The sequence below is a fragment of the Electrona antarctica genome, assembly GCF_951216825.1.
Source record: "Electrona antarctica genome assembly, chromosome: 13".
NCBI classification, from domain to species: domain Eukaryota; kingdom Metazoa; phylum Chordata; class Actinopteri; order Myctophiformes; family Myctophidae; genus Electrona; species Electrona antarctica.
In genome coordinates, this window is record NC_136794.1 from 21,746,788 (window position 1) to 21,772,862 (window position 26,075).

The following is a 26,075-nucleotide window of genomic DNA, read 5'->3' on the forward strand; positions in this document are numbered from 1 at the left end:
GGGTTGACTCCTGTCCGGGCCCCTCCTACGTCTCACCAGGTCCACTCCTGCTCTCACCAGGCCCAGGACCTGTGTGTTGCACCAGAGTCCCAGCACCAGACACTTCATTCAGGAGTGGTGGGCAATGGTTCCGCAGACTCCACCCGAGCGAGAAGGTGGTGCTTGAATGGCCCTCCTAAAGGCCTCACCGAGGGTTTGTTGGGCTTCCTCCTCACGGAGGACACAGGCTGGGTCGCTAACCCATACTGCAGTGCTCACCCGGGTATCGTCTACATTCCGGCTGTCACCCATCTCTCCGGTGGTCACCAGACTATACCTGGTTGGTTGTCACATAGTCTATTCCTATGACTATGAGTCACTATAAATAAACTATAAGAACTATAACAAAAAACATCGCATGGATGCACCTGGGACGTATCCTCAGTGATGTATCCCAAGGTTGTCAGGGTTTCGGGTCTCTCGAACATCATACCCCTCACTCAGGCGACCTAGCCGGGGTGATCAAGTCCCGACTTACGTCCCAGTAGCTACCCTCAATCAGTCCCACTAGGGCAAAACCAGGGCCACACAATCAAAAATAAATTATGGTAGAGCAAAACTTTAGCAGAAGCCTTTGCAAGAACACATAAAATAGAACATTTGATATTGGGATATTATATCTATTTTAGTTTAGAAGTTTATAGCCTGTGGCCTGCCCTGGTCTAACGTATCCCAAAAGGCAAAAGCTCAATAAAAGATCAGCGAGTGTCACACCGGCACAGTATTAAAAGCTAAAATATGGTGTCAAATGTAGAATATGCAATAATAGGCTACATGTTTCATTTGCTCCTGTAATATTATTCCTACCTTGTAGTATCCCGATCCACTCCTCAGAGTCTCCGACTGCATGGGTTGACAAAATTTGTAACCAAGGAAACTGTCACCCTCCGCTGCCATTGGCCGACTCAACCATGCAAGACTCTGCGAAACGCCCCCTTCTCTCAAAGCGAGCCAATCGGGAGTACGCACTGCAAAGCCACGGTGTGGTGACGTCATGCACGCTCGTATTCCTTCGGAGTGGAAGCAGGGAGCTACGAAGCCAAGGGTCTTCTTGTTCCCGAGACCATGGAGGCGAGTTGCACTATTCCACACGCATGGGACTAAAAGACGGGACTTTAGCAGAGAGAAGGTGAACTTACATGTCCTACCGATGTGGAGCGGTGTCACGCGCTGGCCAGCACAATAGCAGCCCTCCTAAGGTACTGATAACCGAACATTTTCTTTTCATTACTATCCCAAATGACTGTAAAGAAGAAGGAAAAAAGAAATGGGGTAAAATGAAAGCATCTGTGCGCAGGAGGGTCTAGTCTGGACAAACCAAATATGTGCACAAAGTCCAGAATACGAGGTTTTAAAGAGCTGCTCGCTGTGTAGTGATAGTGTGTAGATAAGAAGAATTTAACGCGTACTAATCTTCTTCCTCTTAAGTTGTGACTGATTGATCGCCACGCACACCTTTGAGGAGGGACCTTCAAATGTAGTCGAGTGTTCCCTCCAGTGCAAACTTAAAAGGGTGGCTTCTACTCTTCTAGCCTATGTGGTTTCTGTTCAGCGCCGTAGTGCTCCAAGCCCCAAGGAGCAGTTTTCCAAAATAAAAAAGAAACGTTACGACTTTATGTGTCACCGATGTCGTCCTTGAATCCACACAGAGCCCTTGTTGTTGTAGAGAGAGAGTCACAGGGAGAAGGCAGGTAGAGAGTGTGGGAATCTCTGGAATGCGAGTAGGGCGGAGATTCACGCGGTCTACTTCAGGCCAGGGTGGGATTTGCACACTTTTAAAAATTGCGTTCACTTCCCATCATAATTGTGATCAATCAAACAAAACCAATAAAGATAACCCCCCCCCCTTTTTTTCCCTTCTTTTTTTCCTCTTTGTAATCATATTACCATAATCCTCCCTGGGGGTTATTGATCTGATCTGCATAGTAGTTTATGCGTGAAATACTAAAATACGTGTAAGTTGGTCTGTCAGTCTTGTAATTGGTCCATTATGTGTGTTTAGTTTTTATTTAGGGGAATTTGACCACACTGCTGCCCCAATTTGCATTATAATAGGCATTATAATAAACCTCTTATTCTTAGTCTCTTGTCTCATATAAACCCATAAAACTTTTTGGGCTTGCACTTTGCACTCCACGTGACACATATTAATCCTAGTGTAAATATGTTGACACCGGTATTTAGACTTTGTGGCACATTTTCTATTATGTTGATTTTATAATCAACATTATACAGTATATTATAAAGTCAGAATGAAATGTAAACATTGAATGTAATGGAAAGATGATTAGTAAATTATACAATAATATGCTCAGAATTGCTGCTCAAGCATGTGTGCTAACAGATGTGGCATAGTTATCTGGTTAATTTGATTTTAAGAGAGTCAACTATAAATGGGTATAGTAGTGCATAGCAATTTGGGTCTGAACATGAACACACACACACACACTCACACTCTCCCTCTTGATTAACCTTTTAGGTTGCTCAGGACACTCCTCGTGATTCGCATTACCACACAAGACACACTCCCACCCAGCTGACATCTATTGAACGGGTTCACTGTTAAAAATCCAGAGGAATAGGAATAATGGATAAACAGTCTCAAGGCTAAACGCCTCTCTCTGTTCTAATGTTTCATCAACTTTCTTGGATATTGATCGTAGCAACAAGCATACAAGAACGTTTTATTTTTTTACTATGCTGCAGAAAAAGGTCGACTGGTACATTGACTGTACATGTATGTATGTCTGAGTATTGGCCAACGAGATCGAGGAAGCATTGTTTGTCTGAAGACCAGCTTGCTTCATTCATTCCCATTTCAGAAGGAGAAAAAACCCATCAAACAACTAAATCCTTGGTTACAAAAGCCTTGTGACCAGTATGTTGGTTTGATTGTTCAAGGCTGTGTTCTTGGCCCGATTGTTAACAGGAACTGACATCAGTTGAATAGTTCAGCTGGTCTTTGAGGGCCCCTAATTCTGTTTAATTTTATTTCCTTTTTGCAATTCTGTCGCAGCAGTGGCACACGCTGTGTTTTACGTCTCCCCCACATCCCCTTGGTATAAATCTGCTTGATAAAGACTTTTTCATTTTCACTCACTTCTTTGGTGCATAACAATTGTATTCATCTTTCCTTAGCCTCTGGAAATAAAGTCAGCATCCCCTGTGTAAACTTATTAGCTATCAGTTAACTGCCAGTTAAATGTGGCACTTTTTCTGGTGGCTATCTTTGTGTGGGTGCATTTACTTTGCTGCCTCCCACTTATCTCATAATTTATCATCTGTCTTCCAAGTTTTTCATTTTTCTACCAATGTAGTTATGCCAATTCCTCCTGTCATTGCTGAATTGTGAATTAAGGTGATAAACAGCTTTAATGAATGAAAATTTATTTACAATAAATCTTAATGGTAATCTCAATAATTTTCCATGATCTAACAAGCCCGTGAGAGTCACTGATTTATGTGGGGTCTTGTTTCTGGACCACTGTGGACGTGTGGCCTCCTTGAGGAATAGGCATCAGAGTGTATTAGGAGTTTTATTTATGCTTTCATTTTGGTCGAATATGCTCCTCTTTCCACTCACTCTACATAGGTTCTTTCCATGCATGTTCATGTTGTGGCCCTAAAGACAGTTGTTTGGCTTCTTGAGGACAAACCACTAGTGGCGCAGGGAAATTCCACTCTGAATTAGTAATTCAGTAATATCTATCTTTGTGTCGCCACTTTAGAGGCTTTTGTAAGATGAAAGTATAACTGAAGAGATCAACACATTTAATAGGATTCACAGCTTAAGTGTTTATCGCTAATAATTTGCACCGAGTCAGCTCAATGCAGGCTAGTTCCATACTAGATATAATATAATTTCATTCCTTGCTTGTCGTATGTAAAAGTCTCATTACAGAATCGTACTCTGTGTGTAGAGTGCAGTCAGCTCTGCAATGGCTTGGGCCGTTACTACTTGGCTTGTGTGTTCACTGCTGATCTAACTGGATATGTAGATAAATTCCTGAAAGAGGTCCAGATTTCATGCTTGGGTTGTATCCTGGACGGCTGAAGATAATAAAGAACACAAAGCATGTCAGCGCTTTCAGAGATTAGGCACACAATAGATTTTTGTCTGGTGAAATAGCCCTCCATAGTCCTGACATGCTGAGTCTGAAAGACAGCCCCTCTCCAGTGTGTCTGCTGTGCTGTGTGGATTGTGTCAGTGAATTAGGGATGGGCTTCTGTACAGTGAGATGGCCCAGATGTGGCCTTACTATTACTGTCTTCTTCCCTGCTCATTACCCACTTACTCTTTCTATCCAAACCTATTTGTAATAACCTATCCACCTACAGTCTCATCTCAACAGGGTACATGGTGATACCTTGTTAAATAATATTTCAAAGTGCTTGTTATAGTTGTTAACTTGTTAACTCACCCCAGGCAAAAGTTCTCCAGTTACACATGGTCAAAATATGAGTGATAGGTGACTATATTTTGGTGGACTATCAACTAATAGTCATTGTCTTAACGTTGGATGACTTGACCTCAAATAACACTTTGACAGTTGCTAAATCTGATGCTGTGCTGCTGAAAGAAAATGGCCACTGTTCTGGGCCCAGGGTGACCAAGTACTTAGAATGTTAACGCCACATTTTTCACATGTGCCTTTTTTATGATGCAGAGTCCTTCACAGGAAGCTGTCATTCAAAATGAGTGCTCTACAACTGATGGAGTCATATTAATCACAGGCACATACTCGTGCTGTGGGCTCTTGCCTCTTGGTTTTGATTCTGTCAGGCTCTAATATCATACTTGTGGGATCGGGTGTCATCCCAAAGTGGTGTTTGTGTGTACGCTTGGCTGCTGGATTTAGTCAAAGGTGAAGGCATCTCCCCTATGTTAACCCCCTTTCTTCTATTGACTATGCAGGCTAATGTCAGGGGGTTACGTCTGTTCCCAGACTACATCTGAAACCTGAGGCGACCTGCAGAATTTCTGCACCTCACCTGCTTCCATAAAAGACTGCAGAGGAGCAGCAGATTCTCTCCTTATATGTCAACATAACTTAAATGTCTGTTGGTAAACAGCATTTTAATGCATTTTAAGCATTTTCCATGACCTGTTTGGATTGGGTATTTGAATGCATTTCAAAAGCGATAACTAATTTGAAAAGTCAAGACCAAAAAAAGTCTGTGGAGAAAAGATTGTTGATAACTTTACAATTTTGACATTGCATAAATGTTTGGCCAACTGTTCAGGTAAACTATTCAATGAGAAAACTTTGGCATTGGCACCTAACTAGTCCTACACGCTTTCACTTAGAAACTCTGTTCAAACTTTGACATGTTCAGCTTACTGTGGAATCGTGCAGAATCTCTTGAGTATTTGAAATGTTATGTAGTTTCCGAGGTATTTTACTTTTATTTTTTATTTTTTAATGTTTTATTTTTTTTAATATATATTTTTTATAGAGAGACAGACAGTAGGTCGACAGGAAATGGCCGTCGGGACCGGGAGTCAAACCCACGGCACACTGCCAGATTGGACCACTGGCCAACTAAGGCCGCCGGACTGCTGAGCCACGGCCCAGGCCATAGATAGATACTTTATTTGTGCTTTCGGACATTTGTTTTGTGCACAGCAGTCATCAGGATATACATAAAACATATGGAAACAAACAGATCACACAGTACATAGACAATAAAGAAACAATGCCAACAGAAGGCCACCAGTCATAGTTCCAAGAGGCATCACATCACACTTTATGCACAGAACTGAGATAGGGCCTGCTTGTTCATAAGTCCTATACTTATGGGAACAAACAATCTTATCATCATATTTTACTTATAATGTTATGGAAGTCAATGGAGGATTTTTATAGTCTCAACTTATTCATACTTTCATCTCGAGACTCCATTCACACATTCAAAATCACACCCGTGAAGTGAGTGGTGCAACTCCGTGTGGGGGGGGGCTGGAAGTTCCAGACCAACAGCAACGCACCCAGGGTGCCGGCCCGATTTCGGCGAGCCGCCCCATGTCCGAAATGGTTAAGAAATGACACTTACCGTGTGGGGGTCCCTCTACTGTACCCTCTACTGTACTGTACTGTCACTGTACTGACCCACAGGAACGCACCCAGGGTGCCGGCCCGATTCCAGCCAGCCGCCCCACGTCCGAAACGGTTGGGAAATGACAGAGTTACCGTGTGGGGTTCCCTGTACTGTACTGTACTGTACTGTACTGTACTGTACTGTACTGTACTGTACTGTACTGTACTGTACTGTACTGTACTGTACTGTACTGGCACACCCAAAATCACCATATATACAGTTAAAATGTTCGTGTGTGTGTTAGGTTGCACAGGTTGTGAAAAACAACCATGCTGTTTTCGTGCTCAGACGCACCAAGCCAACCAGCCAACCACCCACACACATAGCTTACTGTGGACACACAGGCCTGAACTTTTTACTTATAATAATTGGCAGTTTTCGAAATATATAACTTCAAGCGGTGCCCAATGCATTGTCAATGAATGGCCATCGCCATTTAAGCGCTCTGCAGCACTGACATGTGTCAATCAGCAGCATATACATTTATTTCATTATAATGTATATATTATGTCTTCTCAAAATATTTGCATTACCCCACACCAACATCAAAGCATCTGTTTGTGTTTGTTTGCCCCATACTGTGTGTGCTCAGTCACTGCCACCGGAGGAAGTGGAGAGAATGAAGTCTGTTTTAATCTTGTGGGAAACCGGAGATATTGGTCCTGCAAATTACGTTCTCCTCTGACATATTCCTATCTTGCTAAAGTGTATAAGCTCTGTATAATTGCGGGAGGATGCGGGATTTTGCGGGTCCCACTGGTTTTTATCCTGAACGCCTGTTTCCGCCTGCAGGTATTTAAATACCTGCAGGTGCCTTGGGTCCTGTGGGCGCAGCTAGCTCTTGATGCAGGAGGTGCCCTGTTCGATCCCGGGCTCCCCCAGAGGTAGTGTTGAAGTGTTCTTGAGCACGACTCTGAACCCCTAATTGCTCCCGATGTGCAGGTTGGTGCCTTGCATGGTGTAGGAATGGGGGAATGTGCTTTGGATAAAAGCGCTATATAAATGCACCCTTTACAATTTATTTACTCCAAAAAAGCAGATAGCTACAATGTGACGATTGTGACGGGTAGCTCTGCTATTTTGGAAAAAGCTTGACAATCTTTAGGTACTTAAAGTATATTGTGATGCCAATGCTTTTGCATCTGTAAAGATATTTTTTTTGCGGCTTACGCCTTTTATTGGTTTTTGAAGGGACAGACAGTAGGCTGACAGGAAACGGGAGAGAGATGGGGGAAGACATGCAGTAAAGGCCGTGTCGGGCTCGGGAGTCGAACCCACGGCACACTGCGACTGGATTACCAGTCGGGTGCCCAGACGGTTACGCCACCGCCTGGGCCATGCTTTTGCATCTGTGACTAGACAAGGACAAGTTTACCTGCTATGGTTCTTTTTTATTTCCACTGCAATTCAAGCTGCTCTCATGCATAGTTAGCAGACCTTACCCATGGAGCAGAAAAATAGTAGACGGATGGACGCACACACGGATGGACGGACAGGATGCAAAACATACTCTCTGTCTCTCCCCATGCCTTCGGCCCGGTGAAGACAATTGCCAGCAATTACTAGTATTACCTCTGTGTAAGTCTGAAGTCTATGGACTTGACATTTGGCAAGTCTGTAACTCAGTAATATTACCGCTATGCTAACAGCTATAATTCAAACTCGGCTATGACTGCTATGCTAACAGATAATATAACATCAAGCCCAGCCAGCCCATTAAAGGGTCCATTTTCTCCCACCTTTTTTAAATGGACTGTTTTCTGGAATGTAGCCTTGCATGGTCGGTGCCAGACACATTTATATTTGGATGGAGCTTCACTCCCAGCCAGGTGTTGTTCACATGTTTTTAAGAGTTACCAATGTACCGTAGCTGAAATCAACTTCTGCAATATTCTGCAAAAAATATTGCTTGCATTTGACACATGAGTAATTCAAGTCCACTCAGTTTCTCTCAAGTGGTTTATTGAATAAGAACAAAGTCCCATTTTTGTACGTCCATTTCTGGAATATGAGAAAAGATACCTGAAAGCATCTGGATCTAGTGTGATGAACGCAATGGCACCCTACACTTTGTGGTCTGTAGCGTCTTAAGGCCATAAATCCCTAGCGAGTGCCGCCCTCAAATGAAATCCATTCATAGTACTGCAGCGCGGTAAGCCAATGTATGCCCTCCATGAATCATATTACAGACTACCACTAAGGGGACATTTATTTTACTAACCTGTTGGCTGTGATTTATTTTTTCAATTAAAGCTCCTTTTGATAGATCTCCCATAGCTTCCAACAACAACCCAGCATTGGCTTTGCAGTGGAAAGGAAATGGTCTTTTCATAAGTCTGTCAGGCTGAGATCCTGAGCCAGCGGTTTCCTGCAGTACAGGGTTTTCTCTTAAACTATGCTAATTAATGAATGAACTTTTGGATATCCAGTACAATCTATTCTGACCTCACCTAAAGCATTGTTTCAAAAGGCCAGCCGGAGCTGCTTGGATAGTTTGACATTTTGTCCAGGAACTAATTTCCCTCTGCCTTTCTGCATCATGGCTTTTTCATGTTGGTGCCCTGTTTGTTGAAGCACAGTGATTTTCATTTAAATGTTTCATTTACTAGGCCTATAATCCTCAAATGATGGTCAAATGAGGTCTCATATTTTGCATTGTTTGTTGCCCGGAGTCCTGCAAGGGCTTTATCCTTGGCCCTCTCCTCTACAGTACACAATCTCTTTGACAATAATAGATCTACAAGCTCACAACGTGTCACAACTTGTAGATCTTGCCAAAGGTTCACCCCAGAATTGGAACACTAGGGGTTTAAGTGGTTATAGTTATTTTGATCTGAAGGTGTTAGTGTTAGCTTAGTTCACTCTCTGTTTTATGGGATACTAATAGGCATCCGTTTTAGAATTAATTTAGTTGTCAACAGTCCAATTATAAAATTATTTGCCTCTCTCCCACATGACAGACCCTGGCAATTATAGAGCTTGCACTGAGTGATTGTATAGTTCTCTTTATTTCAGCATGGCTGCCTGTAACGATTGTAACCACTTTTCAAAAGAAGTGTGTAGGTACTAAAAGGTAGGTAAAACACTGGAAAATAATTAAGACCCCAAATGATTACATAGCAGCTGTTGTTTTGCTGCTCACTATGTTGAGAACGATGAGTACAGAAGTCAGCTCTGTTGCGCTAATAGCCAACAGAGCTGTGTGGATGTTTACTTCAACATAACCAGGCCTTGATGATGGCCTGGCTTGGACCACCATTTAATTCCAGAAAGAATTTGCTTCATGCACAGCACTGTGGCTCTTGTTATCAGTAGTATCCGTCAGCAGTAGTCCCCATCATTTGGAAGTAGAACAGCACATTGTTCAACTGTCCACTGAGCGGTCCTAAATGATCACTATGCATGTTGTGTATGGCCCCACACATTTCCTTAAATTAATACTATATATTATAGGTGCTAACTTTGTCAGTGAAGGAGATTCGTAATCAGCCAAGTAGAAGCATAGTGCAATAGTCTTGCGTAGATGATCAGAGATCTCCGCCTACTGCTATGTCTGGTGACTTATAAATTCAATTTAGTTGCTAGAACAGTGGCGAGAATGGCCACTAACAAACCTACACCTACTGCTTTGAAAACAAATCACATCATTGTCCCAAAAAGGGACAAACCAAAAAGGGACAAACCCAAAAGTTATTTTTTAAATCGCAGAAGTATTTCCACCCAATTCTAGGAACTGCATTGAATTCAGATCACATCACCACCACATCAGACACATCAGTAGGCGGAGGTATAGGATTGCAGGGCTTGATATTAACTTTTAGATGCACTTAATTGTCCTGGGCGCAAAAGTCACTTGTCTGCAGCACGAGCAGACACAAATAGTTCTTAAATAAATTAACTGTAAGTTGGTTTTGGTGAATACTGAATATTAGATGAATATATTCAGTTTACAAGTTAATACTTTCTCAATAGACCGGGCTGTCTATTTGCTGAATAGTGTATCATCTTTTAATTCATATTCTTGATTTGATTCTAAAATGTTTAAAATGTCTGACGTAATCATCGAGCCATAAGATTGATTGCTCGTTTAGCACAAAGAAAGATGTGATGATGGCCAGTAGCCATTTAAAACAAATAAAGTATGTGACATAGTGTATTTTTCCCTATTGAAAGTAAAGAAACAAGCCACAGAATAACACAAGGTTTGGTTTTCCTGAAACGGAATGGCAGACAACAATATTGGAAAGGTGATTTATTAGGAAAGCCAGACAGTCAATAATGACAGTCTGGCTGAGTGTCACAGAAAAAGTGAAACCAAAGTCACTTGTCCAAACGACAAGTACATTTTTAATGCACTTGTCCGGAGAAAGATTTATTAGTTGTCCCGGACAACGGGACAAACTTTAATTCCAAGCCCTGGGATTGTCTGGCTATACAAGCCTAGTACAAGCCAGGTGTAACTGTGTGGCAATGGTTTACATGGCTCACGGGTTAGATAGGAGAATGTTGCGTCGGGTCCCCTGGATGGAGGTCAGACTGGCTCTGCAAATGAGCCGTCTGGAAAGATGTGGCCCGGCAGGCCGGTATGTTTATCCATCTCCCTCTTATGCCAGCTAATCCACAATTCTTCACTGCAGCAGTTTTCTTCATCTTGTTTGAGTAATGCTCTTTTATTTACCCAAGGTCATTTCAGCTCATAGGTAAATAAAATAAATACCACTGGATTTAAGAGTTCAAACAAGTTATTCTCATGGTGGGGGAACAGTACATTGTTCCTTATGAATAACTGTCCCCCAGAGCTAGAAACCAGACATCCAAAACTAACTTGCAATGTTATACCAATACAATGTTTGTATGTATATTTTTTGTTTATATTTTAATCCTATAAATCTCAAGGCATATAAATGTATCGTCAAATAATCCTAGTCACTGTCATAATGTTCAGCCTGTGTGTTTCTGGCTATGCATTTAAATTATATCTTGATTGATTAAGATAAATAATTTGCATTACTCTTGAGTACAGCTGTCAACTACAATCAAATGGGCCAAAACCAGATGAACTGTATAAAGTGTTTAAACGCGACACTAAAAGTAGAAGAATATAATAAAGAAAAGTCCTGGTAGTTTCTTGCACTCTGCATATTTCCATAACATTAATAATTAACATTACAATAGGTGTTGTCTGTCAGTCCGTCCGTCCGTCGATCCGTCACACCACCATATATGGCCGTCAGTCCATCACGCCTCGTGACACGCTCCATATATGGCCGTCTCCATATATGAAGATCATGACACTGACCTCATCAAACCCTGGATAGCTATACATGGAGAAGACTGGATCATCACCTAGATCAGCAACTCTACATCTGACCTCAAACCCTTAGATCTCCATATATAGAGCTGGCCTGTTCTGACATTCCATATGTTGATCATCCCCACCCGCCTTCCTCTTCGATGTCTCCCTTTTGACTGATATCTGTCCATTCAAACTCTAGACGGGCCCGGCCCGCAAATAATGCACTTGCACTCAAAAGAACCTCTAGTTTTCTCAACCGGCCTGAAAATTAAGGCCCCACCCTACCTGGGCCCTCAAGACACTGCCCCCGTTGCCACCCTTAGATCTCCATATATGGAGCTCACCTGTTCTGACATTCCATATGTTTATCTGACCTCATCAAACCCTGTACACTTAAGACACGCTCCATATGTGCCCAGACCTCATCAAACCCTGTACACTCACTGTCCCCTGCTGTCACCCTTAGATCTCCATATATGGAGCTGACCTGTTCTGACATTCCATATGTTGATCTAAATTCTAAACTAATCAAACCATGTACACTCAAGACATGCTCCATATATAGCCATTACAGAATTCTTTCATATGTTGATCTGACCCCCCATGCCAAAGTGCCAGCGCTCGCCCAGCAGTCTGCCGTCACGACCACGCCCTTTATGGCGAGGTCGCTTCTCGCCCTCAGGGCGTCTTACTGGTGTACATTCAATAAAAACTGTGGATGCAGCCAGGGCACACAAATCTAACTGTATCTAGAGCCTTATCTGGAATGTGCACTGAAAATCCCTTCTCATTCATTTCTGTGAAAGTTGCTCACCCAGCATATTCCCCTCCTACTCCCCTTCTTTCGGGTTTGGGCCAATGGGTCAGAGCAGGGGTGCCCACACCTTTATGACTTGAGAGCTACTTTCAAAATGACCGGCTCAACAAGATCTACACATCAAAAAAATATTATTCCATTGCTGAACATAGTTTAAAAAATCACACCCGTGTGAACTGAGTGGTGTAAGGTTTTATATAGCATGATCAGCTGTGGTCTGACGTAATGTCTGACGTAATGAAATCACACCCGGATGTGATTTCACAACTGGCTTTTTTTGTGCAGAAAAAATTAGCATGGTTGCTACGGTCATCCAGTTCACCCGGGTGTGATTTAATTACGTCAGAAATTATTTTGAACATAGCAACCATGCTCATTTTTTTCTGCACACAAAAGCCAGTTGTAGGAGTGGTTTACACCACTCAAAAATCACACCTGTGTGACGTGAGGGGCGCTAATATATTAAAGTCTAACTCATGTTGATTAGGTGATGTAATGGTGATGTAAAACAAACGGTGCCAACACAGACATTAAATGCCATTAACAATAAAGAGACAATATGACGTAATGAGTTACATTATGACGTAAAATTTCCCTTCATTGTCAATGGCGTTTACAAAACAAACATTGAACTAAAGACAAACATTAAACCTGTGTATAGGAGGGGCTAGCACCCCTCAAAAACCTAACTGAGGGGGCTTTGGAATAGCGGCGATGGTGTTACATATAAGACAAACGCACTTGGAATGGGGAAATTGAATTGGAAGGGTTTTCTTGTACTTTGTAATCTACTGACTTTGTGTGAAGCAGTATTGAGTATCAAGTCAACTTATTTCAAGTGGCAGATGCCAAAAATATTTCAGAGGTCAAGTCTGACTTGGAGAAAAATAATTGACATGTACATTATTGAGGTAACAGATTATTATTCTGGGGATTTAAATGTGGAGATTGTGGACAGAAGCTATTGGGTTGTCTGACTTTACTTTCTAAGGAAACGTTGATCCCTTGCTAAAGGAAAATGATTATGATAATAATATTACCATCATATAAGAACATTATAGAAAGGGCTCCTGAGGCTCCCACTCTCACTAGTGTGATAACACTGTATGTCAATTTCTCATGGTGGAGGAAGTTGAGGAACCATAACTGATGGGCACAACCAGTTGCCTCAACTTGCCTACCCATGTCTCTTGGCCAGCCTGTCGATACGAATGACAGAATGTAAATTAACAAGATTGATGGAGCGCTGAGGTGATCATATTAATTATCTCTCACAACCACACGCATGATATTCTAAACCTCTGCACATTCACTGACATACTTAAAGGGGCATTCCACTCATTTTCAACATTTTACTATGTCATTAATATACCTTAGAGCTGTTGTGTGGAAATAATAAAAAAGTTCCCCCATTCTGTGTTTCCTAGAACTTTCTTTCCTAGAAGTATGACAAAAATAATTAACATGGTGAAACACATCTTGATGAAATCATCAAGATGTGTTTCACCATGTTAATGATTTTTTTCAGATCTCCAGTTCTAGGAAACACAGAATGGGGGAACTTTTTTATTATTTCCACACAACAGCTCTAAGGTATATTAATGTTGAAAATGAGTGGAATGCCCCTTTAAGACATGGATATCTGCGAGAGAGAGCGGTGTACAGACATCAATGCTCAGTTGAAACTGTCACCCCCTTCCAGTTCATCTTGATGAGTCAGTTGTCAGCCAATCTGGGAACACATCGGCGAAAAAACAGCACCCTCTGCTGTTTGTTTCCTTAATCTGTTCTTGGGAGATTAGTTGTCAGCTAAACTAAGCTAATTCCGTTTCTTGGCTACATGATAGATCATTCATTGGGGGGCAGTTAATCTGCGTCCTTAATCAGTCCCAAGACGAGGGAGCAGGTGCTGAGTGTGCTCACTTTATTCACTCCTCCAGACACCTCACATTGTGGGAGCAAGAGCTCTATGCCGATAGCAGGCCAATTGTTATGCAAATCAGCCTCTTAAATCACTTGATTTCCCCATTCTGATCACCACAGTGCTTCTTTGCAGGTTTGGAGTGCAGTGCTCCAGAAAAGTTTTGTACTGTAATGCAATAAACACTAAATATGGCCTGCAATGGAAATGAATGAAAGCTGGCACTCTGCATGCCAGAATAGAGGTCAGCATTGATTCAATTTTATTCATAGCGCCTCAGGTTTGAATAAAGAACTTTCCAAAGCAATGATGACATTTCTTTTCTAACCATACTTTTATTCAGTCAACTCAATATGCATGGGTGGTGCTGGTGCATGGACCCCTAAAGTTACACGTGGTGTGTATCCTTGTTGAGGTTTGTGAGTTGTACTGCAAAGAGTGAGCTAGTTGCATTCACTTTTATAATTGGAGATAATTGGAGCACTCATTGTTCGCCTAGTTGTTTGTGTTGTGATTTTACGTAGAGAGGCATTATCCTGTCATTCCGAAGTTCCAACTCCATCATCTGACATGATGAAGCACGTTTGCCAACGCCAGCTCCAACTAGATGGGGAGGGATTTAAGATTTATAACTCAGGCCACAGTTTTGACCATATTCACACGCCGGTCATTTTGCTCTTGCGTCATTCCCCACCCTACCCCATAGTCTTGTGGTGAATGTTGAATTGATGATTACCAGGAAGTTGGTCATGGAATGTCAGTCATCTTCTTTGTGTCCTTGGAGAATAAACATATCCACTAAGGCAAAGTACAATATTTGAGTATGAGTAAGTTGTGTGTGTGTGTCTGTCTGTGTGTGAGTGTATTGCACATGCATTTCCTGCCGTTCCTTAGGGCCAAGCCCTTCCCTGTGTGTGTGCACACACATGCTCAGATCAGCCCTGACGTTTTGCAACAGTTTTTTGGGGATGCGGTTCAAGGTGTGCAGTGGGCATGGGAGCAACGCTGGGGAATTCCTTCACATGCCCTGTTTCGTTTCTACCAATTCTTGTTGAATAAGGAGTGGACTCTTTGGGTATCGTCTCCAGATCTATACCAAACTATCTGTCACACACTGTGATCCACTGTCATCAAAACAAGAGGTATTTTGTCTGTGTGTGCGTGTGTGTGTGTAAATCTACATTCGACATTCCTTAGCTGTTGTATTGGTCAGTCTGAGTGAAGGAGTTTCAGCTGTCTGGAGTAGCAGAAAGTCAAACGTTTACGCATCTATTAATAGCTCTTTGTGTTGCTGTTAGCATATCCATCATGTCAGAGACAACCACGCACGCGTACGTGCGCGCGCACACACACACACACACACACACACACACACACACATACACACACACACACACACACACACACACACAGTCACACACACACAATGTGTTGGGGGCAGTCTCGAAGAAATATAATGCAGCTGTCATGAATACTTTGAGTTCAGTTGATGCACAGCTAGGCCTAATTCTCTATCTTTTTCAACGATTTGTTTATAGAGCGTCGCAGTCCCGCCCCTTACCATGGACCAGGAAATGAATCCCAATGCATTTTTCCCATAGACATTTCGTAAAGTATTTATTTAAAGACCTTTTAAGCGTCGTACGAAGCCAACTCGAGTCGTGACAAATCATGACAACACACACAATATTTTGGACCAAACAAATAATTACATAGAAGAAAAACAACAAAAAAGTGTTGTAACCTGCCGTTTTTTTCTTCTTTCTAATAAATTGTGTTTGTTGTCATGATTTGTCACGACTCGAGTTGGCTTTGTCCGCGGCGTAAACGTCTTTAAATAAATACTTTCTGAAATGTTTATGAGGAAAATGAACGGAGAATCATTTCCTGGTCCATGGTAGAGGGCGGGACTGCAACGCTCTATTGGGCTACAATATAGTATTGATTATGCCTTTTGAAGTGTGAAAAAGCATTCCAGACCACAAATATTACTTTTATTCAACAAAGTCAATGTGCTCTTTGAATGAGGCAATTGTGCATTGTGCGCTTGTGACACTTTGCTGCAGTGGCCAGGAGCTCGATAATGGAACACTGCTCCCACTTACAAAGTTGATCAGTTGGCTTAAACTGGACTCACACTCACAACAGGATTTTTGACATTTTGACACGATTTGGAAATCTGACAGCATCACACACTCAATACAGGAGAATCTTGTGGTGTCCTTGTTTAAGATTATCTTAAACATGCACACAGACTACAAGATTTTGAAACGATGAGGCATCACACATTCAGACACTACAGGGTTCTATTTACGATTATCGGACAGATATCTATGTTTATGTGACTTGGAGTAACATTATATATTTTTTTATATTTAATTACAATCACACTGAAAAAATATATCTAACAAAACAAAATGAATAGATTACACAGCATCTCACATCATTTCATCTCATGTGATGAAATGCGACTGTTCTGCACAGTATAGCTCACATGTTGTACCTTCACCTTATGGAAGGGGTGTGACATGCCGACACCCCCCGGCTGTTAGCCTCGGTCCCAGCCTTACTCATCTGCGAAGAGAAAAGCCTGGTCACAACCTAAGGCAGAGACGCTATCGGCAGAAGTGTCGGGCAGGAACATCCGTCAGATGAATTTCCACCGGATACGATATGTTTTCGACCAATGACATCATTTGTTTCATTCACGGAGATGTAAAGCATCAACGTCATTTCCTTGAGCGGTACTTCCGCCAAAATCCCGCAACTTCCGCCCCACAAAAATCATAGCGTCTACAGTGTAGGTCTTGCCCAGCGTGCCCTGGCTGTTATACTCCAAATGTGGAGCTTCAAAACTATCATTTGAATTCATGTTAATAATTAACAACACCTGACCCTAATTTAGTCATCAGAGTGTGCGGAAGTTGATGACACTTTTGACTAGTATGTGTGGTAATGGTTATTGCTCAAGGCATAGAGGGAGTGCCTGCCAAAAGCAGTGCATGAGTTTGTTTGTGCTTGTGCTCTAGTGTAGATTTCCTAGTCATTGAGGAGTCTGTGCAGCTCTGAGACTCCCCTGCCTCTTAAGGTACTTCTCCACCATGTTACTCCAACAGAGTGCAACAAACTAGCATTTAAGTTCAGCACAAACCAGTTGGCCATTGGGGCGCCCGCTGGCCTAGCGGTCCAGGCGCATGCCACATATAGGCTCTGGCCTGACAGCACGTTTCGTGTTCGAGTCCCGTTCATGACGACCTTTGCTGCATGCCTCCCCCCGTCTCTCCCTCCCTCTTTCCTGTCCATCTTCACTGTAACTATCAATAATGGCACCAAAGACAAAAGACAATGTTTCATCGGCCGATGAAACATTGTTTTTGCGCATGCAAAGTAGCCTGCAGCGCTGATTTGCAATGTTGCCAGGTCTAGTTGCGGGTTGCTTTTGTTTGGGCTTATTTCTGAAGTGTAGTGAAGTGGTGAAACCGGTCACTTCTTTGGGGCTTGTTTTCATAGACCTGGTTGCTTGTTTCACTCAAATAATCTGGCAACACTGGAGTCTGCACCAAAACAAGTCTGTATCTGCACCAAAACAACCGTCGATAGCGCAGTGCCAACGGCAGGGGACGCTATCCAACTCCTTCCATAGACAACGTCGGTGCGGTGTGCACCTTAAAATTCAGGTAACTGTAATTATTTCCCTGCTCATGTTTTTTTTTTCCTTTTTCGTCCATGCCCCATTTGTCTGTGTTGATGAATGTCAATGACCTGGTTCGTTTAGCAGGTGACATGAAGGGGTAGGATTCCTCTCGTGATCTTCCCTGCTGCTGACAGACAGGCAGTGGCCCTCATTTATCATGGGAGTGTATAAACCAGCGTAGAATCATCTCCCGACGGGGCTCATGTGTATCCTGTCAATCACATCGTAAGAATGGATGCGTCTGCGAGTGGGATTAGGAGGTGGCCTATTTGCATGAGGCAATAATCTTCAGTAGCCTATCTGTCTGTTTAATTAATAGGTGACTAGACTGTCTGACTGACCATCTGATCCGATAAGATTGTTTTAATGCCTTGATTGTCACCTGTCAACCTGTACTGTATGTGCATCTAACTATTTATGTTAGTGATATGTACAGTTGGGTGCCACCGATATTGTCCCTTATCATTTGACCCATTTAGGCCTGACCTCAACATTTAAAACTAGAAAAAGTGCCCTTCTGGGCACAGGTCTCCACCAGGAGGATAGGACTGTGTGAGATGTTTGGCAAAATGTTTAGGAGTAATATAAACATGTTTGCCTTTGATGGCAATTGGATGATTTGAGGCATTGTTCCAAAAATGTGTTTTGCAAAAATCAACCTGTTGGTGGCGCTATAACAGGCCAATGTGAAAAGGGTGGGATATATTCCTCAGCCTAGTAAGAAAATGTGTGAAAGATTTCACGTAAATTGCATGCTGCGTTCATGATTTGAGGCTTTTGTTCAAAACGGGGCAATCTTGCAAACTGTGAAAGCCAATTATAGCCAATTAGGATGGAATATGAAATATCGGACAGATCCGACTTGAGCACATGACCATAGAGATACTGTGTAACGATTTGTGAGATTTTTGGACAGAATCTGGAGGAGTAATATCAAAAAATGTGTTTTACAAAAGTCGGCCTCCTGGTGGCGCTATAAAAGGCAGATGCGGAAAATGCAGGTCAAAGGTTTGTCCTTGGCCTCTAGGGAGTGTGCATGCAACATTTCACGCAGATCGGTGCAGTTTTAGGTAAAAAATTAGAAAAGCTGCCTCATGGTGGCGCTATAACAGGCCGTTCTGGAAAATGCGGGGCAGAGGTTCATCGTTGGCATCCAGGGAGTGTGTGTGCAAAGTTTGGCATCGACCGGGTTAGCGGTGCCGGAGATTAGCTGGTAACGGACGGACGGAAGGACGGACACACACACGGACGGACGGACGGACACACACACGGACGGAGTGCAAAACATACTCTCTCCCCATGCCTTCGGCCTGGTGGAGACAAAAATCCTTCTAAATCCTCCAGTTTTCTGAAATAAATATTTTCACGATTTTTCAAATAGCAGACCTACAAGCTCGTAGCGCGCCACCTTGTAGATCTGCTATTTTTCAATAGCTAAATTATAACATAATGTTTAAAACACCAAAAGGGGTTTTGCACAGATCACGCAAACCTCAGCAAAAAGAAAAGGACAATATCAATGGCCTCCAACTGTAGGGTACTAGCCTAGGGTTATGTTAGATATTAAATGTTAGGTTACATCATTTTTTGTAGGTGTTGCTGCTGTAACACGTTGCTGCTACACGTTTAGATGTCAGATTGCCAGACATATACTGCATGTTCTTCTATGAAGATAATTTGTGTACACGACCTGGAGATGCGAGTGTTTGGTATGCTCACGTCAAAGTGACAATAGAAATAAATATTCGTGAGATCAGTGTATGGCCCTTTTTTTGGTCTGCGCAAGCTTGATAAATGAGGGCCAATGGCTCTTGAGTCTATTGACCTGCCGTTATACTGTATGTAGTCGAGTGACTGTGGTTCCTGCATCATTTGTAGTATGGGATAAGAAATGAATGAGTATGTATGTGAACCTAGTTACCATTAAATTATACGCATGCTTGAGGTCCTTCCCCCTCTTCCTGGGGGGGGTGACATGATGCGCGAGTGATCGTCAGAGCGATCAGAGACCGGATGAATTAATGTGTCTGTAAAGGAGATTCAAGGTGTAAAGACGTCTAGGCCTATGTCTCTCAACTGACATGCTGCAACAGGAAAACACCACCAGTCCTCCTCAGACTTAATAGTATGTCAGCAAACAGGCTGATCAAAAACATTTCTTTTGCCATATTCGATTATTTTTGCTCTGTTGGAAGCGAGGAGAGAATCAAGGAATATCCTTGTAAGAGTCATCCCTGTGGAGTTGCACAAGAGGCTTTAAAGGGATAGTTCACAATATTTTAACTTAAGCTGTATGAAATACTTGCCATTAAAATATAGTGGTTGCAACTGAATTATTTGATTGCCCGAGTCCCGTGGTGGGAGTTATGTTCTGGTTTTGGTGAAACCAAGTTCCGGTAATTTTGTGGGGGGCACTGGGGGCCATGCATTAAAAGTAAATTAATTCACAAAACTATCTTCATTTGTATTGTTGGCCTAATTTCTACCATATAGAGCAACTTGTGTTCATTTTTGACCCCTCTATCACATCAAAGTTAAACGAAAGTTGCGAAATAGGTCAACAATACAAATGACTAGTTTTGTGAATTAATTTACTTTTAATGCGTGGCCCCAGTGCCCCCCACAAAATGACCGGAACTACTTAATATTCACCAAAACCAGAGCAAAACTCCCACCACGGGACTCGGGCAATAAATGAATACAGTTGCAACCACTATATTAATGGCAAGTATTTCATACAGCTTAAGTTCAAATATGCACTTATGAACTATCCCTTTAAGGTGCGGCCGTCTTCCAGGTTAGTAGACCAAATCATGTGACCCACTAAAGTCAGGATGGTGCAGACTGAGCAGTTTCTTGGCAGACCTTGAGGATTTGAATGATTTAAAAAGGGGATTTCACTTTGACTTTCGTCAAATTGGCTTGGCCTGAGATTTAGATAGTTGACTGATAAGATGCTCATTGTTTTTTTAATGTATTTTTGGTCTATTACCTCAAGGTTTAGGAATTGGATAACGGAGCAGGTCAATGAATTATCAAAGCAAGCACAGACAGAGATATGTTTTGTACTAGATTTTGACTTGGATAAATGCATGCTGACAATATTAAGCTATATACTACAACCCCAATATCATATGGATCTTTATGTAAATGTTCTTTGCTTAGTCTGGGAAAGGATGGCCATAATTGCCATAATGACATGTGTCTCTTTGTTTAGACTAGAGTGATCTCATTGTGGGTTGTCTTGTGAACCACCTAGCATTGGCCTGAGGCATTACCCGTAATGATAGCCTTTAAAGCAGTGCTGACTGCACTTGCCCGTTTTGCATCTCATGTGACTGTAGTGTCAGTCCTCAAATTGCTTTTAACATATACTTCAGTTCAAACTGGCGAGAGGCTTGATACTTTTAACTGTCGGAGAGGTGAATGAATGGATATTTTCTTCTCAAGGTTTGAAGGAAAACAGGAGGAGCAATCTTGAAGAACCAGATGGGTTGGTGGTGTGTGCCTGTGGGCCAGCGACTGGATTGCGGTAGTTTGCTAGTAGCAATATTCCCTTGACTCCTATCTTAGAGCTGCTTCGAATCCCAAGCCTGTCAAGAGTTAAGTCATTCCTGCCCAGATAGCCAGGATGGGAAATTTCAGAGGTAAGCTTGGATACAAATCACAACTTTCCTTTGCTTAAGGGGGGATGGAGGGGATGGGGATGGGGCTCAGATATGGCTTGGCTTTCTTTCCATATATTGGTTTTTCGGTGGTTGTACTTCGGTCTGAACAATGTGCAGTTTCCTATTGGCAAAGTCAGGCTGCAGCGGGACGTTTCATGACCCGGAAAGATCTAGGGCTCCATTTTCGTCACTGCTAAACCCCTTATCGCTAAACTTCTTTGCCTTTTTTATATACTATTTTGCAAAACATTTTTGAATAGTTAAAATGGCCAGTCTACAAGCTCACAACGTGTCAATGTAGATTGGCTAGTTGAACTATTCAAAAATGTTTTTCAAAATGTAAAAAAAAGGCAAAGAAGTTTAAGGATAAGGGGTTTAGCGGTGACGAAAATGGAGCCCTATCTCTCTTACATAGTTGTGGGTCTCAGTGTGGAAGGCATTCTAAATAACCTTTGGATGTAGTCATTATTTGCGTGATGAGCCCAGGCGAGGAGGAAGCAGTATTTGTGAATGCTGTGTTCCATCCTATCACGAAAATGGTAACATTTAAGCAGGGATTAAAAGAACATTCATGCACGAAGGAAAGGCCATGTCATTCTTCATTCATGGTGATTAGGAGCAGGATTAGGGTGACTTGTTGAACATTTCCTTCTGTTCTAGTAGAATATCAGTAGGTGTGGGTTTGCAACTAGTTCATCTGGTCTGTGTTGTTTTCTTACGCGTTTGTATTGTATTGTCTAAGATTTAGCAGGGTGGAAGAGGTGCCGCTCTGCTGGAAAATAATGTTTCCATCAACGCAAACTGTACTTGAAAGAAAAATCATTTGGTTTCTCCCCATTCAAGTGTCATCTTGCATGTTATTCTCATCTTGATTGATTGAGAATTGCGTGAATCACTGGTTCCCAAACAGTGGGACCCAATTGTGGATCACAGACCAATTTTCATGGGTCACGACTCGAGTAAAAATCCCTCTACATTTAAAAATATATTTTGAAAAAGATAAAATAAATAAATAATAATCCTATACATTTTAAAATAACAAACAATATAAATCTAAGCAATTCCAAAATAGTGAAAATAGCCAATCTACAAGTTCACAACGTGGCGCGAAGCGACTAGATACTACTACCTACTATAATAAGGATTTGTACTGTTGGTGAGGTGTCTGAGGACAATTTGTATAGGACTTTTTCTTCACAGGGCCCTGGTGGGACTAGTTGACGACGGACGGTCCGTCATTTGAAATGGTCTTACTTAAACTGAATCTGTATAAATGGTCCTCCTAACTGAATCTGAATCTGTGTCCTGAGTCCTCCTGACAATGCTAAAGCAGAAGAGAATACATATTACACCCACATCAGGAATATTTACTGGCCGCGGAATCAAGGATTGTTCTCCGCAGAATCAGGAATGTTTTCTGCGGAATCAATACGGTTTCTCTGCGAAATCCTGTGGGGACTAGTAAGAGGTGCCTCAAGTGTGAGCCCTGTGACCAGCCTACTTATAATGAAATCCCATGTCGTTCTGCCACGCCGACACCCCCCCGGCTCTGACATGATCGGCTCAGACAACTTGAAATGCCCATGCTGCCGCGGTGACAGCAGCCCAGAATACTTTAGGGTCACGTTTCGTGGCCGCGTCTGGGGGACCTCCCACAACCTCCATGTCTTGGCTCATCTTCCCCTCAGACTACATTGGCCTGGGCCTTTTATGTCTATCCTCACTGTAAACAAACCAGCTAGCTCCCAAACTGGCTGACAGCCGGCGCTAAATGGTTCTCTTATCCTCGTGTGTGTGTGTGTGTGTGTGTGTGTGTGTGTGTGTGTGTGTGTGTGTGTGTGTGTGTGTGTGTGTGTGTGTGTGTGTGTGTGTGTGTGTGTGTGTGTGTGTGTGTGTGTGTGTGTGTGTGTGTGTGTGTGTGTGTGTGTGTGTGTGTGTGTGTGTGTGTGTGTCTTGGTGTGTCTTGGTGTGTCAATATGTGTGAGTATGATTGTGCATGGCGACATGCCATTCGATGTTGTTTTTTTATTTTTATTTTTTTAGAAGTCACTCCTTTGCCAAGATTGCTCAGCCGTAATCAGTTATGTAGACTCTTCCAGTGAGCTGCAAGCTGCCATAATGAATTGCAGATATTAAAATGGACAGAGTCATGAAAGCAATGTTGAGTTATGATGCCAGCAGCAGGCAAGGGTATTTCGTTAGTTTAGCATATGGTTATTTAATGGCACATTTAGCGTATCATATTCCAGCCCATTTCCACGGAACGCTGAGGCTACCCTTTCACCCCATTCTCCCAGCAACACGCTGGTTGCTGGCCCTGTAGGTCTTTGCAAGATATGTTATGTGCGGAAATTGAGCTATGGCATGTATCTCCGTGTGCTGGGCTTTTAAATGACAACAGCGGTGGATTCTAAAAGCAGTAAAAGCTGTGGCGGGAAAAAAAATCCCTCTTTCCCCAAAGTCAAATGGCTGTTGTGTCTAGAGCTGCAGCCCTGCCTGCGCACCGCAAGGCACCCATAGGAGCTTTTAGCTGTCCCTATCTTCCTGAGCACGCTCCTTCTAGTAAATATGGATCCGCCTTCCGCCGCCTCCCCTCAACGTTCTTCCTGTCAACAGATATAATGAGGCTGTAACTATTTGTCCTCCTCCTTTTTCATTTCAATCCTGTCGTCCAGGAACCAGAGAGAGAGGGAGAGGGAGGGAGCACCTTATCTCCTCCGTCGGGCTGCTGACATGTGTTTTCCTCTGAGACCTGCTCTGTCTCGCTTGCTGAATCTCTCTCTCTCTCTCTCTCTCTCTCTCTCTCTCTCTCTCTCTCTCTCTCTCTCTCTCTCTCTCTCTCTCTCTCTCACTGTCTCATTTTCTCTATCTGTGTCTTATTATCCCTGTCTCTCTTGTTCCCAGCTTTCTCATACCTAAAACATTTGAACGTGCATTGATTCTCATTCTCTCTCTCTTTCGCACGAACACACACACGCGCACACACACACACACACACACACACACACACACACACACACACACACACACACATTATGCACACTATATGGCTGGCACTTCAGCATTCCTAGAATTGGGTTTTCATTGCATTTTGGACGTCAGTCAGGGGAAGTTCAAATGGGGTCATGGTTGTGTGTGTTCCTTGTGGCATTGCCATCAACGTTCAATACACACATCAATCAGTCATTTGTCACTATGGAATTAACCTACGGCATCACAGACATAAAATATTCATGCAAAACAACTTGAATTGGCCATATGGCATGTGTGGGCGTGTTTATGTGCTGTTGGTGGCATGTGATCACAACTCCAGTCTCAGTATTGCTTGGCTGTGTATGTATTATGTAGGGGAGGGGGGACTCAAGTGCATGTTTATTTGTGGAGTGTTTCTGCACATGCATGGACACACACAATAGTGTGCGTGTGGTGGTTGGTGTGTTTTTTGTGTGTTTCTAAGCCTGTCTCAATCATTATTATGCAATTATTTGAGATTATCGCAATTATTTTGCATAATCATCCTAAACGTTTCCATGTTGATAAATGTTCATTATTTGCAAACATTTTCAAGAAATAATGGAAATACTATCTACAAGCTTACAAAGCATCATGCATTGTGAGCTTGTTGACGGACTATTTCCACTATTAATGCTTTTTTATATACATAGTATAAAGTTATTAATTATGTCACTAATTTCTTTGTTTATTTAGGTTATTTGCCATGTCTACCATATCTGCATGTGCAACTCAAAGCCTAAAATAAATATTTGTATTCATATGTCCCAGTGTTCGACGACAAAAACACAATCAAGTCGTTTATCGCGATAATTTGTGATAATTGGCAAGTAAAATAATCGCGACAGCCCTATGTGTTTCACAGCAGAGTGCCTGTATTAAACAGAGTGTGTGTGTGTGCGTGTGTGCGTGTGTGTGCGTGTGTGCGTGTGTGCGTAGGAGGAATGCCAGCTCCTGAGCCGAGCCCAGTGACGGAGGAGGGGCTTCTGCTGACCATCCGAGAGGGGTCCACAGGCCACAGCATGGAGGTAGACCACACTGCCAACACCATCCTGGCCTCCGTCAAAGAACAGGTGGGCAGTCATCACCGCCTATAGTCTGTGCACGGCAGCATTATGTCCCTCCATATTACCACTCCGATAGAAACCACCAAGCTTGCAATGAATCATACTAGTCAAGTCAAGTCAAATTATGTACAGTGTGGGTGATGCGATGTAATAGATCACATTACTGATTGGGAGGGAATTGTCCTGTCTCGCTATAGCCCACGTAGGCTACGCTATCGCAAACATAGCGGATGTATCCCCCAAAAAGCATGTTTTTGCAATATACGTTGTAAGATTCAGCATTTGCAGCACCCCCTATGGATGCAAATGAGCCGAACGATACGAACTATAAAAATTCTGCCTGTGGTCTTTTATTCGGATAGGGCCATGGATCATGTGTACCGATGTTTGTGAGTTTTGCACAAAAGCTGTAGGTGGACGAGCAAAAAGTGTGTTTTGAAGAAAAGTCAAAATGGCGGAAAA

The 26,075-nt window shown here is 42.6% G+C and overlaps 2 protein-coding genes across 4 annotated transcripts in view; one reads left to right on the top strand and one right to left on the bottom strand.

Annotated features, from left to right (window-relative positions):
- The window catches only part of LOC306935283 (coiled-coil domain-containing protein 148-like), a 51,254-nt gene extending 50,292 nt beyond the window's left edge, over positions 1-962 (bottom strand). The window contains exon 1 of the mRNA XM_079518256.1: positions 847-962. The gene's annotated coding sequence lies outside the window, so the exon portion shown is untranslated. The remainder of the gene's footprint in view (positions 1-846) is intronic.
- Positions 963-1,082: 120 nt separating this feature from the next.
- pkp4 (plakophilin 4) overlaps positions 1,083-26,075 on the top strand; it is a 109,832-nt gene continuing 84,839 nt past the window's right edge. The window contains exons 1-2 of one of the 3 annotated variants that reach the window (XM_079518251.1): positions 1,083-1,238; positions 25,486-25,619. In XM_079518251.1, the coding sequence (XP_079374377.1) occupies positions 25,491-25,619 (129 nt within the window). In that variant the 5' untranslated portion in view covers positions 1,083-1,238; positions 25,486-25,490. Of the gene's footprint in view, positions 1,239-21,399; positions 21,514-25,485; positions 25,620-26,075 lie in introns of those variants that run through there. The other 2 variants (XM_079518249.1, XM_079518250.1) reach the window with 2 other exon arrangements.